The 19,941-nt window shown below is 37.2% G+C and overlaps 1 protein-coding gene across 1 annotated transcript in view; it reads right to left on the bottom strand.

The window, feature by feature from the left end:
- Positions 1–3,771: 3,771 nt before the first annotated feature.
- LOC125233865 (odorant receptor 46a-like) overlaps positions 3,772–19,941 on the bottom strand; it is a 38,276-nt gene continuing 22,106 nt past the window's right edge. The window contains exons 5-9 of the mRNA XM_048140008.1: positions 15,697–15,877; positions 10,559–10,658; positions 8,435–8,548; positions 5,754–5,909; positions 3,772–3,825 (exon numbers count right to left, since the gene is read on the bottom strand). Of these exons, the coding sequence (XP_047995965.1) occupies positions 3,772–3,825; positions 5,754–5,909; positions 8,435–8,548; positions 10,559–10,658; positions 15,697–15,877 (605 nt within the window). The remainder of the gene's footprint in view (positions 3,826–5,753; positions 5,910–8,434; positions 8,549–10,558; positions 10,659–15,696; positions 15,878–19,941) is intronic.

The following is a 19,941-nucleotide window of genomic DNA, read 5'->3' as shown; positions in this document are numbered from 1 at the left end:
AATAGGTTATTAAATAATAATTTGTAACTATCAGTTTGCCGGACAATTAAATATCAGCCTGTTAAAGGCAAAAAGTAACATCGCTTAAAACGACTGACAGGACGTTATAGACCGAGTAGACTACTTCTTTAAATACAACAATGAATTTTCTTTTTAAACCTTGGACCTAAATATTTTAATTGACTGATAATTCAAAAATAAAATTGGAGACTGTGCGGTTTCAGAAGTAAACCTGCTTTTTGGTAGACGTTAGTATGAGGCGTCATAAGTGCGCACCGTAAGGTAGGTACTCGTAAAGTTCAGATCTCAAAATCTGTACTAATATTATAAATGGGAAAGTGTGTGTCTGTTTGTTCGTCCGTCTTTCGCGGCAAAACGGAGCGACTTATTAACGTTATTTTTTAAGTGGAGATAGTTTGACGACCGGTCTGGCTCAGTCGGTAGTGACCCTGCCTGCTAAGCCGCGGTCCTGGGTTCGAATCTCGGTAAGGGCATTTATTTGTGTGATGAGCACTGATATTTGTTCCTGAGTCATGGATGTTTTCTATGTATATAAGTATGTATTTATCTATTTAAGTATGTATATCGTCGCTTAGCACCCATAGTACAAGCTTTGTTTAGTTTGGGGCTAAGTTGATCTGTGTAAGGTGTCCCCAATATTTATTTATTTATTTAGTTGGAGGGATGGAAAGTGACATACGCTACTTTTTGTCTCTTTCTAACGCGAGCGAAGTCGCGGGCAAAAGCTAGTCGGCTATAAATAACACTCCCCATTCTTAGAATATCTCTAAAGTAGCTATGCAACATGAACATGAACTTAGCCTTATTGACAGATTGAAGTCCGCTGTCAGTGATAACTTTTTTTTTTATTGTAGGTATTCTGTCCCCAACTTTTTAATATTCTTTGACAGACTTTTTTGACACTAAGTGGTCTAAGTAGTAGTGTTTTAAGTAGTCTCACTACCACAGATGTCATATATACCATAGATCAAGCAAACGTATCTACTTAGCGTGTCAAATGAACTCAGTGAAATCCACTGAGTTGTCCGTCTTTACTCGCAGCTTGCAGCTTTCGGGCGTCAATTTTTGTAAGTTGAAGTCAACCAAAACATAAAAAATGCCTCGTTACGTGATATTCAATTGCAACAACACAAAAATTATGAACAATCAAGAGCCTGAGACATATTTAAAATTACAGGCAAGAATCATCTTCAGTACAAAATTTGACACGCTCGGCCCCTATACAAATATATGAATTTGTTTCTTCTATCTAAATTAAGTTCTGTGCTCACTACTATTATACTATAAACTGAAATAAATATCATATAATACAAAGAAAAAGTGACCAAGGCTTCCAAGTGTCCCGATGGCCGAGCGGTTTAGGCAACAGTCCGGTAAACGGAGAATGCTAATTCGTAAAATAAATAAATAGAGGTAAATATTATAGAACATTTTTACACAGATCGACTGAGTTAGGACTCAAGGTAAGCTCAAGAAGGCCTGTATTGTGGGTACTCAGACAACGATGTATATAATATACAACTACTTATATACATAGAAAACATCCATGATACAGGAACAAATATCTGTGCTCATCACACAAATAGATGCCCTTACCGGGATTCGAGTCGTCAGATCAACCTCGGGACACTTGGAGGCCTTGCCACTTTTTCTTTATTAAGTAGGTATATGACTGTTGACGATTGGCTGGTGATATGCGCGACCTCCTTATAAAAGTTATGGCATTGATATCAGTTTTTGAATACTATTTTGATATGTACTCGTATGCTAGCATTCTCAGTCGGCCTTTGATCAGAGAACAGAAGTTTAGTATAGATATTTATCTAAATTCATTAAGTCTATCCATCATCTCCACATTATATAGTCCACCATCAACACCGCTAATTAACAATGACATTTATTTCAGTTTAAACACTTGACTTTACACACAGATAGGCTCCAAACATCTACCCTCCAATAAATTTCGTATCTTTTTGACGCCAAAAACTTCCAAACAAATTCCAATAATCTGAGCATTAGACAATGTTGCATGTTTGCTACACATTAATATCACCGCCACTGCCAATTATACCCATTAGTTCCTATAATGGGCGCCTTTTATGCTCTATTCCTAACGACTGTTCTAAATCACTAAAATTAGCTTTGACTTCCACAACGCGCCGAATATTGGCTGAATTCTATAAAACGTCAATGCAAATTTAAAGCGACGGCGTACAGAATTATATTAAGTGCTATTTGATGCCAAGTGAATATTGAATGTCGAATTATAAACGTCGTGTTGTTAAAATTAAAGTGGTCCAGCATTAGACTAGGCGACAAATGTCGACACCGACGTTGGTTGAATTCGTTCGACAATGCCAAACTTCATACGACATATTTGACAACCTCGTGTCCTGGCAGTGTAGATTTTAATAGATTTAAATAACCAGAATGATTGTGATAATTGGTAGATGAGGTTATTTTGTGATTTTACCTGTGGCTTGCAAAATGCAATTTAAGTAAAATAAATCGCGCATAGTTAATATGTCGAGCAGTCTGCAAATGACAGCCTTAACCGCTTAATTGGCGCCCAACGTGGGGCTCTGGGTATTAAATAAAAAACACCTAGTCGCTTACAAAATATTTAAAAAAAAAAAGTGGAACGAACCACTGTAACCCCATAAGTCCCTGTGTACCAATTTTAGTACATATTTCAAAATATATTTTAAACTTTTATTGTATTACAAAGGGTTGTATACCCAAAAACAAAACAATGGCTTTTGGCTCTCAGGAGGCTTTAGGTCTATATAAAAGTTCAAAATTAGCGGGTCTGGTTTCCTGGTAGGTCGGTACTTCCCTATCTAAGGAGGTGATTGCGCTGCTGGACCACGTGGTTTCTGGTGACACGTTTTGTGTCGTGTTGTGGAACATTTGTCGCCTAGTCTATCCTTAGCTTAATAAATAATATAATAAATAATAAATATTGGGGACACCTTACACACATCAACTTAGCCCCAAACTAAGCAAAGCTTGTACTATGGGTGCTAAGCGACGATATACATACTTAATTAGATAAATACATACTTATATACATAGAAAACATCCATGACTCAGGAACAAATATCTGTGTTCATCACACAAATAAATGCCCTTACCGGGATTCGAACCCCGGACCGCGGCTTAGCAGGCAGGGTCACTACCGACTGAGCCAGACCGGTCGTCAATAATTATTTAATTATTTATTGTGAAAGTTATATTGACATTTACCTACATGCTATGGTAGTTCACTGAGTTACATTCTACTCGACGTCACAATGCTTACTATAGATGAAATAAATACTGTTGTAGTCTTCTTCGCACGTCAACGTTGGCGTCTGAACTGAAACGTTGACGCTGAAGTCAGATGTAAAGCATGTAGAAGACCATACAATCATAAGTAAGATACTGACTGACGTCTAACATGGCCCGCTTCTTAAGCTCTCATACTTTCAGAATGAATTGCACACCCTTGTGTGAATTAGCTTAATTAAGTATCCTCGTATTTTAGTACAATAAACAAAACTGCAAGTTTATATTGGAATCCAATATAAACTTGTAGTAATTGGACGATGGGATCTTAGGCGCCGGTACCTAAATTATTTAAAGAAATTGTAATTTTAACTATATTATGAAATACTCGTAAATATTAAATAAATCTAAAGCACAGCCTAGCTCTCGTCAAAGCATTTTCACTAAAATTATTTTCCGGTGAATTAAGTACTTCATCGTGGTTTATTTCTTCATTTTCCTCATGACTGCAAACGCTTTGTAGGACCAATTGATAAGCTGTAAAAAATAAAGGTGAATTTTTAAAATATTCTCAAAATTATGAAGAGATTGTTACAAACAAATCAAATTATTTATAAAACTAAAAATGTTTTAGTTTACAATAAAAGAGACGCATGTCGTGAAGCACTATTACGTATTCCTTGGAATACGTAATGATATTCTGATAAATGATATTTTTAAACAGTATTATAATGTATTATTCTTTTGGGAAGCCCTTAAAGATAACAGAAATATAAGCACAAAATACATATTAGTACCTACTCGAAAAGTCCATCTTTCAGATAATAAATTCATACATACATACATACGATCACGCCTGTATCCCATAAAGGGGTAGGCAGAGCACATGAAACTACTAAAGCCTCAGTGCCACTCTTGGCATATAAGGGGTTGAAAGAAAACGAAACTGTGACATTGCAGTAATAAATTAAATTTTAGTTAAATCAGAAAAGTTGTCAATGCGGACCCCAGGCTCCCATGTGCCGTGGCAAATGCCGAGATAACGCAAGGAGAATGATGAGACAAACATTAACAGGCTGGTGCAGAGAACGAATAAATTCAAATGATCCAGTAATCGCCTTGTCCCAATCCCAGTTTCATCGACGAGTTTTTGTTAAAATTGATTTGATAGGTGCAACATTTCAACAAAACAAAAGAACACGACGAAAACTCCTCGAACATTTGTTAACAACGAAACAAAGAGGCTGTTACTCAAAAAGTTTGTGTAAAGTTTCCACAGGCCATTATCTAAAGTGGGAGAATAAAACGCTTTAGAACCATTTCACACTAGCGTTTTCCAGCCGGCGAGGCGAAGTGACAATCGTTGACGGTACAGTCACCGGCATAAATAAGTGATGATTTTTGGACCTTGTCGCTTTGAATCGTTTGACAATTTCGTATGACATTTCAAACAAGACGGTAATGTGACAAGGTACAGAAATCATCACATATTTATGCCAGGGACTGAACGTGACGATTAAAATGCGGTCTAGCTGAGCGATAAGGAGAGTGATTGTGATGTTAGCCAGGTACCCAGCGCTATGGAAAATGGCGTTACTGTTGCTCCCCAGTTGCCCAACATTGCCTCAATTTGTAATCATAAGCAACACGGCCAGTTTCCATCCTTTCTTGGTAGATATTCCGCGAATTCGCACGAAGCGCTTTGCTTCTTCTTTTCTTATGCGCACTGCCAAGGAGTGTAATTCCTTGCGGCGGCTATATTTCCGAGCTCATAATATAACCCGGCGACTTTCAAATCAAGGGTGAACAGGCATCTTCTGGGCGATCTCACTCCATCGTAGGCCACGTCTTTGCCTTTGGCTAGTCTGTGGTCAAGAGTAAGCCCGTTCATTATATAAAAAAAATCGGGAAGGATGACGTCACTGCGCACTATTTTTCTTCTACTGAAGCTTATGTACTTGTGGCTCCTATCTCCTATCCTATGTGAAAATCTTGGAGCGGAGCGTTTAGCGGGGCGTGCAGCGGGGCGGGCGAGTTCACCCTAAGCAGCGTCGACTCAGGACACTTGTATGAGCTTAAAACGTTTGACATGCACGCCGCACGCTACGCCCCGCCCCACGCCCAATATGAGCGTAAATAAATAAATAAATATTAAATAAATATTATAGGACATTCTTACACAGATTGACTGAGTCCCACGGTAAGCTCAAGAAGGCTTGTGTTGTGGGTACTCGGACAACGATATACATAATATACAAATACTTATATACATAGAAAACATCCATGACTCAGGAACAAATATCTGTGCTCATCACACAAATAAATGCCCTTACCGGGATTCGAACCCGGGACCGCGTCGTAGCAGGCAAGGTCACTACGCGCTAAGCCGGTCGTCGGAGCGTCCACTAAGGCCCTCCATTAAGAGTAGTGTATGTCCAGAGGCAGTGTGAAAAAAGTACACTTACATTTGTATAAGTATCTAGAGACAGTGTGAAGATCTTGCCGGCGGTGACGCGTAGAGGGCGCTTGCATCGCTCCATGAAGATGACGATGAACATGGCAGTTTTGGGGTCAGTTGAAGGCCAGGGAGATTCGAAGGCGGCTTGGTGAAGCTCCCAGCTCTGGGAAAGGTAGACCATTTTTTTTAAATTTGGTTTTAGGTACAATAACATAATGGAGACAATAAACATTGTAAAATATTTCTCCTTACATAAGCAACTTATTTATACGTTACTTACGTTACGATTAGGTACAGTTTGTTAACAACATTATCATTCAGTATTTTTACGTTAGAGTCTGGCTAGCCAAATATTGTTGACAGATATTTCCTTGTGGTATCACCAATTGTCTATGGTTTAAAAAAAAGGCTAAAAGTCTGCTGTCAATTTATGTCACTTATTCAAATTGTTCGCGGGTTATTAAGGGTAAATCTTAAATATTATAACAATGACGATACCAAGCGAGGTCCGCAATTTGCTGTTTAAGCTAATAAATAATTACAACCAAGAGCGAAGTCGACGTGAAGCGGCATATAATGAAAAACTGCAATGTTTACAAGTCGTAAACAATATAGTAGGTTGGTGCTCTATTAATATTTTGATACTTTAAGTACTACTTCTAACATTTGCCTATAACTTTGATTAAGTATGTGAATATAATAAAACTTAAATTTCATAAACAGGAAAAGAGTGTAAAGACAAGGAGAAACTCGAAGCTCTGGAAAGCATTAATAAAATAAAAATATTGGAACGTAACGACTTACTTACGAAAAACCAATATTTAGAAGAAATCAGTGAAGTGACTGGTCAGTAGTAATTTGATATAAAAATATAAAAAATAAAATAAATAATATAATTTAGCCTATATACGTTCCACTGCTGGGCACAGGCCTCCTCTCATGTCTGAGAGGGCTCGGGCTATATAGTTTCCACGCTAGCCCAATGCGGGTTGGAGACTTCACATCTTTCGGCCTCTGTCTTGCCTGTGAGCAAACAAGCAAATGCAAATGTTGTAAGTTGGAGTTGAAATTTGGCATAGTAGTCTAATTTAAACTGTGGTAAGACATACTAACAGGCACTTTTAATTTTTTCATCCATACTTGTAATACACGTTAATTATTAATATTTAAATGCCAATAACCATCGTCAAACTTTTAGGTTAATACGTCAAATGCTAACAGATTTTGTCAAATTTCTGTACATATATTAGCAATTTCTATTGATTTTCAATATAAGTGTGCACAGAAAACAAAAATATTTTCTAGTATCAAAACTATATCTCCTACTATACCAAATGTGACCAGCCCTAGATTTTTTGAATTTTCCGCCAAAAGTTGGGGCAATATTTCATTAGCCACACTCTAATTACCTAATTTATTTAAATAAAAAAAATAGATCTGCTTTTAAATAAATGTAGTAAAGAATCATAATTGAATTTAATGAATAAAAATCACATATTGTACTTTAGTTTCAATCAAACCAAGCTATATTCGTATAGTCCATAGTTAAAATGAAGCTTGATTTTACATATTTACATTATATTCCGCGAAAATCAAAGAAAAGTTAGTTTAGATGGACTCTAAACAGCAACTTTTCTGAACTTGTATAGATATATGTGACGGCTTCTCTCAATTTTCACCCAACTTCCGGGCAATCTCCGACACGACTAGATAGATAACTAATGTAACCATAGAGAAGTCGGTATTTTGCTCGCGGCACGCAACCGGTATTGAATTACTCGTTATTTTCATCCAAAACCGTTCCGCTCATTAAGAGCCGATTACATAATTGCACATCCATGAGCTAAACGCTTTAGTTCGTTGTTTATACAGATAATGATATACTAATGGTACATTACGATACAAGTGCGGAAAAGCTTTCTCTTTTCAAAACGAGTGCCGATAAATTAAAACACGACCGAAGGCAGCGTTTAAAATCGACAGGAAATACGAATTTCTTCTTGGCACGTGTCTAAGAACGTTTTTCAGTACTGGTGCCGTAGCCGAATGGCATATCTGCGACGCGAAACGAAAATGAAATGTCGCGAAAGGTAGTCTGGCTCTGTCGCGCCAATACGCAAGAGCGATAGAGATTGATATCTACGAGCGGTTCGTTTCGTGAGCGTTTGTGCCATTCGGCTACGTCTCCAGATGACATTTTGAAGTTTCGACCTGACAAAAAATGAGATGAGACTTCGAGACGGACCCGCCCGGCCGGATTATGTGTGAGTGTGTGTATAATCGTTTTCATGCTAACGTAACATGTACCATTCGAACTATATACTCGTATTCAAAACATTCTTCATTTAATTACATTATTATGTTTAACAAATACGAAAGCTAAAGGGACGAGAAATCTCCATAGGATATTTTAACTGGTAACTGAAAAAAAAACAACATACTTATCATTATTACGTGAATGTACAAAAACGGGTTTGAAAAATGAAACGGTTTAAAACAGTTTTTTTAACCGGTAACCGCTGGTGAAACGAAGACATTATCGTTCTAAGCAGAATGTACAAAAACGGTTCGAGGAATAAAACGGTTATACCGTTATTTTAATCGGTAATCTCAAATGGAAATCCTTAACGTCCTCAGGTACAAAAAAGACTTGAAAAACAAATCGGATAGGAGGAATGGTTACTTTACCTTCCATATGAGCTCATCTCCGAACCAGCAGATAATGAAAACTTCGATGAGCATGCAAGTGAGATAGATTGCCATCCAGGCGATTTGTATCGGATGTTTGCTCGGCTCTTCAATCTGCAATATAATAATATAGTTTATTTTTTATTTACACAATTATATAAGAAACTAAGACTAAACTTAAAAGCTAGCTAATGTCTAAAATAGGCCCTTGAGGCATTGTACTAAGGATACTGGCGACATTTCCTCGCTGTCTCGCAATGCTGATACGTTGTGCGAGGAAGTCACCAGCTCTTCGGTCACCAGTTACCTCAACCAGACGCTTCGCGATTTCTGTGAACAACTTGTTTGCGCTGGGGCCCCGTGGACTTAGAGTTTCTACGCCAAAAGGCACAAAAAGGTATTCTTTGCAAATAGATTTGATGTAGATTTTAGAACGAACATTCAAATATACCTAAATAGACATCAGAATTATATCGGTAAGGTTTGCCATTATGGTCTTTAAACCTAAAAATTTAAATATACAGATGTACTCAAGTATTATAAGGTATTATTTATACGTTTGGCGACATGTTTCCAGTTATACCTATGGACCATCCTACATGCCTGATGAGTGCTCGCGGCGGCTAGATTCCGTGCACTGTGCAAACGAGATATATTAACTTGAGTACCTCCGTATATTTAAATATTTGATATCCGAAAGATGTCGTTCTGTCTTAACATTGTAAGCAAAATGCATATTATTTAAATGAAATCCTAACGATACCAGTGTTTGTTTATACCACATCGGTGGCAAACAGGTATACGGCCCGCCTGATGGAAAGCGGTCACCGTAACCTATGGAATAAGGTTTAACGGTTAAAACATAATATTAAGATTTTAAGTTTTATTTGTCTAATGTATATTATTAGTGTAATTAAAGCTTTTGCTTGGGTACTTAATAATTAATTCCAAAGTGCCTTTTTTAATTTACTAAAAAAACACAATTTTTTATTACTGATAAATCTTATAAAATCAACTCAAACAGAGCTAAAATTGAGTATCGTAAAGTAAATGTGTGCCCACACAATGTGTTTAGAATCACACCTCACAAAACCGGGATAAAAACAAACAGTGCCTATACCGTGAGTTTTTGTTTCATACTTACTACTGTTTTTTTTTAATACTTTGCTCAATAGCACACAGTTTATGGAAAATAAAGTATGTTGGTTATTGTAGGGCAGACCAAGGTGAGTTGTGTCAGATGCGAGTTGTAACAAAATCAGTTTTTGGGAACTTATTAACATCAGCAGAATCGCAATAGCGTGACGTGTTTGCTAGCCAGAGACTTGAACTAAAAAACCTGCGTTGTTGCGAGCTTGTTGATAGTTAATAACTTCCTAAAAATCGACGTTGTCACAACAGATTACTCTCCTCTGTCACAACTCACATAGGTCTCCCCTAACCGTTTGGAGGCGCTGTTGTTCACTTTCTCCGTACAATGCATGTAATTTTTCGTAAACACGCTATCGTCGAGTAAATTATTCTAAAACCTCGGGGAATCGTCGTTCTTCGACCCTTACCATCGTGACGGGATAGCTAAGCGGTTTAGGCATCCATCCGGTAACCTATCGCTGGTTCGAACCCAACTCAAGACACCTGGTATTTTTTCTTCGTACAGTTATGATAATTATTTTGGTTTGCGGAGGAGGTATCTACTTATGAAATGGAATTAATTCTTTCTCAGTGCGTTTTCACATTATCCGATCCGATATCGGATGTAGGACCGATATCCCATACATTTAATTTACTTGAGATTGAGAAAGCGAGGTGACAATACAAAGAGTAGAAATTAATTTCTACTCTTTTTAACCCCTGACGCAAAAACGACAGTGTGTGTGTGTGTGTGTGTCTGTCTGTCTGTGTGTGTGTCTGTCTGTGGCATCGGAGCTCCCAAACGGATGAACCGATTTGGATTTAGTTTTTTTTGTCTGAAAGCTGAGTTAGTTGGGAGTGTTCTTAGCCATGTTTCATAAAAATCGGTCTACTATGTCGCGGTCTGGGTTTTTTTCAAAATTTTAATTTTGTGGTTAGGTTATTTGCCAAGCTGTAGAACGTCACACACTCGTGGCAGAGGCGCATGCTTACCGAAAGGAATTGTATCCCGACCAAACATAGGACCATGACACTCAGCATTAATTGCAGGGCCGAGGCCAGGCTGAACGCGCTCTCGATCAGGGACACGTACCTGAAATCAAAAACGAAAGAGGAGCGAACTTGCCAACTGTACAGTCAAGTTTAAATTTAGCTCAGCTTTCAGACAAAAAAAAATAGATACGGACGAAGCGCCAAATATATATATACACGACTTTATTGCTTAAACGAGGTTATACACCCTGTTTTTATTGAATTCCGTTAACTTTAAGGGAAGGTTCTTTAGGTTAAATACAATTAATTTATCTAAGAAACTAGCGTCATAACCCTTACGGTTATCGAGTTATTAAAAAAAATAAGATAATTACTGAACACGTGTGTGACAGCCTTTACCAATTCCTAATGTTATTTGTTTTGACAGGTGCCGTCAATCACTTGACATTAACTTGAATGTTATCCTTAACACTGATTAATTCATTTATTATGTATGAAAATGATTTAGTTAAATTCGCAAAAAAAAAAATTCATCATTTGTGTTATACACCGTGTTTTTTTTTTGTTTTCCGTTAAATTCGACACGTTGTTATGTTCATTATCAGCAACCATCCAATCCACTTTTAGTTAAATTCGCAAAAAAAAAAATTTCAAGTGTTATACAGGGTGGTTCCTGATAATGAACATAACAACGTGTCGAATTTAACGCAAAACAAAAAAAGCACGGTGTATAACACTGTTTTTACAGCGTGAAAGAATATTTAGAATATTTTAGTTGATAGAATTAGAATAATTGAAATGTAAAGTAATACAACGCCTACATATTAAATTCCCCTTTTCCATACGAAACTTTTAAACGAAGTATTGTAGGTAACTCAATTTTTAAACAATGTCATACAATCAAATAAACGTTTTAGTCTGGCGAGAAAACTTTACCTGGTGCCGCAGCCGAATGGCATTTCTACGACGAGAACGAAAACGAAACGCCGCGAAAGGTAGTCTGGCTCTGTTTCGCCAATACGCAAGAGCGATAGAGAAAGATTTCTATGAGCGTTTTCTTTCGTGAGCGTTTGTGCCATTCGGCTTCGTACCCTGGATTGGCTGTTAAAAATGTCTCTTAAAAATTATGAGATTACTCTCTACACCTGCAATTTTGATTTGAGATAATAGATAAAAATACCTATTTAAAATGGTATTGCTTGGCTTCGTTTTTACCCTCACATGTAAAATGTACAATGTGTTCAGGTAATAAATAGATTTTCCACGTTTCAATATAAGATAAGAACTTTTCTGTGGTGAAAAATCGCAAAATCGACGTCATTCTTTCATTAATTATCGACCCAGGCGGAAATAATACTCTAACATGTTTTCCTTTGAAATTAACCTTCCTTTTTCCTCCTTCCTCCTCCTCCTTCCTTCCTTCCTCCTTCCTTTTACATCCTTTTAGATTTTAAATAAACGATTCAATATTAATTGTAATATATTAATTGTGTAAGGTACTGAAACAATTTAATGAATAAAGAAACATTTTTCATTCAAAATACGCAACCTTTTAAAAGTATAACAAGCGATATTTTTCTAACTTTATTAACGTAAAATACCCTATAATGGATGGTGATGCCATTATGGACAAAAAACACAAATCCTTAAAAATAAGTATCTAAAATTAGTTTCTAAAAACTGACGGCAATGTACCATAAACTAGAGTTGTAGAGCTGTTTAATTTTGAAGTTTCAATTAATTCGGTTATTTCTGAAGGATTTGGCGACAAGATAAAATTCACCAGATTACTGAAAAAAATATCAAGCCGAATTCTTAGCAATGTTGCTAAGAGAGTTGAGTTCATGTATAAAAAAAAATACTCGGTGTAAACTTAAATGAGTTTTATTTACTGCATTAAGCATGAGATAACATACTAGTTTGTTGCTCCAAAGATAGCGTTATTTTGCGAGTGTCCAGTACTGGAACCGAAAAACTGCGTACCTCCTATGATGGACAAGGAACAATTCACAAAACCAAAATTTACAAGAAACAATCCTATGTTAAAATAACCCAAACTAATTTTATTTATGGTATATAAAATTGACTGATTGAGTATCAGTTGGCTTTAAAAGTAAAATTTTAAACTTATTTCACTGTCCATAATGGGGGATCCATTACTGGAGAACTGCCGTCCATAATTGGAGAAAAAACACCTCGTTTTAATTTGTTAACTATGAAGAAACCAATAGGAGTATCTATTCTGCAATACGCTTGAAATGTAAAAGAAGGATAGGACATTCAAGATTTAACACGCTTAGCGGTAGAATTTTTAGATTTATCAGTGAAATATCCAAAACAGGCGAAAATTTTTCTTTAACTGTCCATGATTGGGTCCGTTACCTTATTAACATTTTCGCATCAATTCAACGAATTCTGCCTTAATTCACAAGTCATAACTGTAATACAAATTGGCTTGTTAACTTAAACTTTCAAAGAACTCATCGAATTCAAAATTCAAGTGAACGTGCGATAAACCCATGAACATGCAATCAAAGCTCCACAAGTCTAGTTCGTTTTGCTTCGCGCTTTCAGTTCTAATCGTATTGATCGAACGTGGTCTGCAGCGTAAAGCTGGGGATAGACTTGCGAGTAATAATATTGTGCGACAAGTCAAGCGAGAAAATTCGTTTGACGATCGATTTAGTCTTTGTGTAACGTATTTTGTAGTTAGCTTAGTACCACTCATAATCGGGCAAATCGTGCGATTTTTCGCCATATAGTTACCTACTTTCGACATCACACGACTCGTTGATCGAATGTAGTCTGCAGGGTAAAGCTGGGGATAGACTTGAGAGTAATAATGTGTGACAATTCAATGGAGCAAATTCAAAAATATCTGGCGAGTTTTAGGGTGATGTAATTTACTTTCTAGTTATCTCACTCACACTGGAATAACGGGCGACTTTTCGCCATATTTGTTAGTTACCAACTGGCGACATGGCACTAATTAGCATTCTTTAATTTCTTTTTGTGATGAACACAGACACGTCATGAATACGTTCCTGCGTCATGACTATATACATACATATATCGTAGTGTGAGTATCCCCAACACAAGCCATATTGAGCTTACAAATGGGACTCATTAAATGTGCGTATTTATTATTTACTTACGTAAGCTTTTTTCACTGAATGTGTTAAACAAATGTCACCTTCCGACTTGTCACACTTGGACGCCATTGGAAACAGGTTTTGAGAATAATAGAGATGACGACTACATAAAAAAAGGCATTCTGTTTAGTCCGTCATCAGTTACATCGTCCAAAAATACTGAACACATATTTTTCGCTTTTTCTAATTCATGAAAAAATACAAAGATTTAGAGCATCAAAGTTCCGGAGTTGTAAAGTCACTTCTAAGTAAAAATTGTACCTAGGCGTGACGTCACGCGAATCTTCAACGCACCGTACCGTCGTCATTTCTCGTTTACGAGAAAAAAGAAAATATACGTGTCTAATATTCCTTGATAATCTAATTAACGGACTAATGAGTTTTTTTTAGTTGTCTCGCCTATTATCCGCTAGTGTATCCCTACCTTAACTAACAGAGAAACCTCAAGCACAATATCGGCACGTCACTCAGCGTGCTATACGATTCTTTACTTTGAGATTCTGAGTTTTTGAATAATGACAAGACTCGTATTTCATTAAGGTTCGTTCTACAGTTTTTAAGTTACGAACAACTGGAGTTAGGTACTTGAAAATATTCACAGCACTGCAGCAGTCAGAAATGTACTGTAAACATTGTTGCAATGACATTGAGCGTTTAACGCTAGTGTGTTTGCATTAGCTACATTCCGGGCTAAATTATTTTGTATTGATAAAATTTAATTTCAATTTTAAGAAAAAGTTATCTAATTTAAAACTCTTATATCCTATACTAACTCAACTTAATGATTACAAAAGACCAATAAATCATAAAATCCAAACAAGAAGCGTTACCAAACAATCAAGTAGATCAGAACTATTATGGAAAACGTACCTACTCGAAAATACTTAGTGCCCACGATTCTAAATAAAGTACCAGATCAGTTAAGATCGTGCAAAAACATGTCAAAGGTGGTGTATAAAAAAAGATAGAAAACATTCATTTACTCCAAACCCAACAGAATACCTCATTAATGTCGTTGTCGTTGATTATTTTTACTTTTATAAGATTAGTGCTTGGATACCTTAGGTAGGACATACTTGCATGTTAAAATTACATACTTTTTTATCATTTTTAGGGTTCCGTAGTCGACTAGGAACCCTTATAGTTTCGCCATGTCTGTCTGTCCGTCCGTCCGTCCGTCCGTCCGTCCGTCCGTCCGTCCGTCCGTCCGTCCGTCCGTCCGTCCGTCCGTCCGTCCGTCCGTCCGTCCGCCCGCGGATAATCTCAGTAACCGTAAGCACTAGAAAGCTGAAATTTGGTACTAATATGTATATCAATCACGCCAACAAAGTGCAAAAATAAAAAATGGAAAAAATGTTTTATTAGGGTACCCCCCCTACATGTAAAGTAGGGGCTGATATTTTTTTTCATTCCAACCTCAACGTGTGATATATTGTTGGATAGGTATTTAAAAATGAATAAGGGTTTACTAAGATCGTTTTCTGATAATGTTAATATTTTCGGAAATAATCGCTCCTAAAGGAAAAAAAAGTTCGTCCCCCTCCCTCTAACTTTTGAACCATATGTTTAAAAATTATGAAAAAAATTACAAAAGTAGAACTTTATAAAGACTTTCTAGGAAAATTGTTTTGAACTTGATAGGTTCAGTAATTTTTGAGAAAAATACGGAAAACTACGGAACCCTACACTGAGCGAGGCCCGACACGCTCTTGGCCGGTTTTTATAAAATACAAAATAAGTGGTTCAACATAAATGGTGGAGGGTAGAATAATTTTCTGCCTACAAACTGCTGTGCAGTTTGGCAGATAAGTACAAAACTTTATTGTAAGTTTTCTTTTCTTATAACGAAATAAAAAAAAACACCGCTAAGAGAATCGCCCGTATTAGATTTAACATAACACCGGCCGCAAGCAAGTCCACTATGTCACAGTCGGGGGGTATAAAAAAAAAACTTTGTGGTTAGGTTATTAAAGGAATTATACAAACTTTATAATGCTGTTATGGTGCTTAATGATGTTTTTTAACACCGTTCGGATGCAGTCTCGAGACTCGTCGTCCGAAGACAGCTTTACACTGTTGTTCACTCCGAATGGCAGCATCTTGCGCCGTCGCTCGGCGAGCTGGTTGAAGTTCCTGAGGTTGAAGGCTAGCACATCTATTTGACCAACTGAAAAAAAAAACAACTGTTATAAAGGCTTACATTTTAGTAGCCAAACTTTGTATACCTTTGAGGTAATAATGAACAACTTTTTTTAATGGACCAACTGACCAAGGCCGAAATCGCGAATTTTGGCCGTTTCATACATTTCAACCATAGAGGAATATGTAAGGTAAGAGTATGGTGTTCCATACATCAGTAAATGCGAGTTATGTGTATAGGCATATAGTTATAGTGGCATCTAGCGACAATCACGCGTCAACTAGAGTAAATTATCAGTATCTACTGCTACTTGTCAATAGATGTCGCGACGAACGAAGAATCTAATGCTCACCAATTTTTAGCTAATATTACAATTAAATAGTACAAATCAGTATTCTGTTTTCAATTCCTTCTGCTTGCAATATAAGGTTGTAAACTGCTCTAATACTAATTTTTTGGCAGACGAGACACTATTGACACCTATTATCGAGTTGTGTAGTGGTACTGATAATTCACGCTATTTGACGCGTGATTGTCTCTAGGTGTCACTATAACTATACCTATACAAATAACTCGTGTTTACTGATGTATGGTAGGCTTGTGTCGTTCATGAACTATGAACTGTTAGGAATAAAATCCCATCAATGACCGAAATGAACTGAATCTTTCCGTGGTCTGAGAATCGGTCTTTGCTCATTTAGTTCAGTATAGGATCGGCGAGCGCGAGCGGTTTGGATCGAGAACAAATAGGTGACTGCGCCGACCGAAAGCGAGAGCTACTTAGCAGAGCAACAAAAAAAGTCAAGTTTTCATATTATACTTCGGTTACTTACGGTTGTAAGTACTTCGGTTACTTACGGTTTTCGGCCCGGAATGTTACTATCTGTGGACTATTCGTATAATTTTGACACTATTCGGTCCCATTCGTTCTGATATTTCCGACCGCAGTGGTCGCTGGTCTGGCTGAACTAAATGAGCAAAAGACCTAAAAGAGCGAACTAGTTCATGGGAGCGATTGAACGAGATCGGAGTGCTCCGATCAACGAACGAAACGGCACAAGCCTAATGTATTGGTGCTACAACACTCTTGTTTTACTTATTCCTTTATGATTTCAACTGACGTGACGTGATGCCGATGCACGCTCCTTTTTATCGAACAGCCAATGTTTTTTCCCCTCACTAGCTCGGAAACACGTGTTTTGTCCTTTAATACCAGCGGGTAAAAACGAATTTTATCCACTAGTGGGTAAAGTAATTTGACCTTGAATAAAGTCAAATTAACTGCTTTAAAATTGATAAAAGTAGGTGAATCTAGTAATAAAGATGTTTTACCACCTGTGGAACTACTGGAAGCAGTGATAAACGCATTTTTTGCGTTGTAGTTTCCTCGCTATAGTGAGGAGAAAAGTTTTGTGTTGCACTCGGGTGCAAATGTATTTTACTTCTCGTGTGTTAAAAAACGGCACACACTCGGCACACTCCACACTCGGCGTTAAAATACAACTTTGCCCCCTTGTATAACAAATAACTATTTTCTGTTTTAGTATTGGCCCTATACTAAAAGTTGTTCATTATGACCTTATAAGTCACTATGCAATGTGTTGCCCCTTTCTCACAAATACACAAGTCATCATGTCAGAAAGGGACAATTTTTTTTAACTAATCACTTCAGTATCTTTATTATAAATAAGGTGGTAAATATGTATATTGATTTATAATTTAATCGTAATATGTTACAATTATCAGGTGATTTACATGAATAACCTAACCACGAAATTAAAATTTTGAAAAAACCTCCGACTGCGACATAGTGGACCGATTTTCATGAAACATGGCTAAGAACACTCCCGACTAACTCAGCTTTCAGATAAAAAAAAACTAAATCTATATCGGTTCATCCGTTCGGGAGCTACGATGCCACAGACAGACACACACACAGACAGACAGACAAACAGACACGTCAAACTTATAACACCCCGTCGTTTTTGCGTCGGGGGTTAAAAACAAATAGATATTGAAATTAATAACGAATTTACATAGAAGTCAATATTTTTAAAATATCAATCAGGCTTTTATTGAAATTGGCAAATTTAATCTGCTAATAAATTTGGTCAACAGAAGAGGCCTAGCTAATCCTTTTTCAGCTTTTAAATCAACTGCAGTTCTGCGAAAACGATAAAACTTGTGAAAAATAAACTAGGGAATAAAATGCAGAGTGACATAGTTTGATAACACAATCATGAAAGTACCTACATACATCCAATTTGTTTATAGGAGAACCTTTCCACAGTCAACGTCAAATTGACTTTTTGTGGAAAATAAAAAATGGTATGCGGTAGGTATGCCAGGGTTTTAGAGTGGCCTAGGATTAAAATTGCGTACCGTACCTACTCGGTGGTTCTTTTGATTACAATATTTTTCTGCTAACAATTAAAAATATCGGCAAAAACAACATATACATTTTGAAACAACCCCGACACAGTCTACCGATTTCCATCAAACATGGCTTAGAACACTCTCGACTGCATCAGCTTTCAAACAAAAAAATACTAAATTTCCATCCGTTCATCCGTCGATTTTACGTCGGGAGTTAAAATCTCTTACGAGCACAAAAATGCTTGCGAGAAAACTAAATTCATCTTTCTCGCTGTCCTTAAATACTGCTCAAAATGATTATTCATTCATAATTTATTTATATTTCTGAGTTCCTCTATTTGGCTCTGTGTTGCTAAGTATTCAAAAAGTATAATGTACATTGATGTCTGTTGCTGGAATACCTTCATCTATCTTCCTTGCGTCACCCCGGCATTCGCCACGGCTCATGGGAGCATGGGGTCAGTTGTCAACTAATCCCAAGATTTGTCATAGGCACTATCTAGTTTTACGAAAGCAACTGCCATCTGATCTTCCAACCCGAAGGGTAAATAGGGCCTTATTGGAATTAGTCCGGTTTCCTTCACCAAAAAGCGATTGGCAAATATCTAATGACATTTCGCACATACGTTCAGAAAAACTTATTGGTACGAGCCGGGTTCGAACCCGCGACCTCCGGATCGAAAGTCGCACGCTCTTACCGCTTGCTGCCGTCACCAGCGCTTGGAATTCCTTGTATAAATAAATAATTTACTTTCTTATATATTCTTCAGTATCTATTGGCACTTTATGGACATTTTCTTAGTAAAAATGCATGTTCGAGACACGTCCGTCCCTCGAGAGTCGTGGCGCCTTCGGGAATTTCCCTTTCACATATATCGATGTACGGCGCGATGAAAACTTTGAGATAATTTTAAGATACGTCAGGCCTGTCCCACTCGCGCGTGTAGGTATCGAACTGTACGTACCCCTCGTGGGGGGCAAATCAGTAGGGCCTCACGGGCGAGCGGTGACGCACGCGCGAGAGGTGTTCGTCGCATACCTACGTACTCATTCGACCGCTGTCACAGAATTGGTGGTTAATATGATGACAATGAACATTAAAAAAAGAGCCAACAAATAACAAAAGGGCTGAATTATTGAAAGCTTTTGAGTTAGGCACGTAATATCATGCCTGTTTCAATGAGGTACCTATCTATGTAAGTACGCCTAACTAACTAGTTACACGAGAATTTATAAGAATTAAACTGTGGATACGTCAAATGTTACTAAACTAGCTTTTTCATGCGGCTTCACCCAGTACGCGGGTTTGTTTTTCCATACAAACTTTGGACCCCCATTTCACCCCTTTAAGAGTTAAATTTTGAAAAATCCGTTTTTAGTGCGCCTCTACACCTTATAAGGAACCTACGTGTCAGGAATTTCTAGGACCAGTCCCGGCTAGGCGTTAATATGTCAGTCAGTAATTGAGTTAGTTTCTTATCCATACTAATGTTATAAATGGGAAAGTGTGTGTGTCTGTTTGTTTGTCCGTCTTTTACGGCAAATCGGAGCGACGAATTGAAGTGATCTTTTAAGGGGAGATTGTTGAAGGGATGGAGAGTGACATAGCCTACTTTTTGTCTCTTTCTAACGCGAGCGAAGCCGCGGGCAGAAGCTAGTTTTATATATTTAGATAGATACGATAGGTATGGATTGGATTTGTCAATGTCAAAATA

Source organism: Leguminivora glycinivorella, chromosome 15, assembly GCF_023078275.1.
Source record: "Leguminivora glycinivorella isolate SPB_JAAS2020 chromosome 15, LegGlyc_1.1, whole genome shotgun sequence".
Lineage (NCBI taxonomy): Eukaryota > Metazoa > Arthropoda > Insecta > Lepidoptera > Tortricidae > Leguminivora > Leguminivora glycinivorella.
Note: the sequence above shows the minus strand (reverse complement) of the source record. Positions and strands in the feature narration are given on the sequence as shown.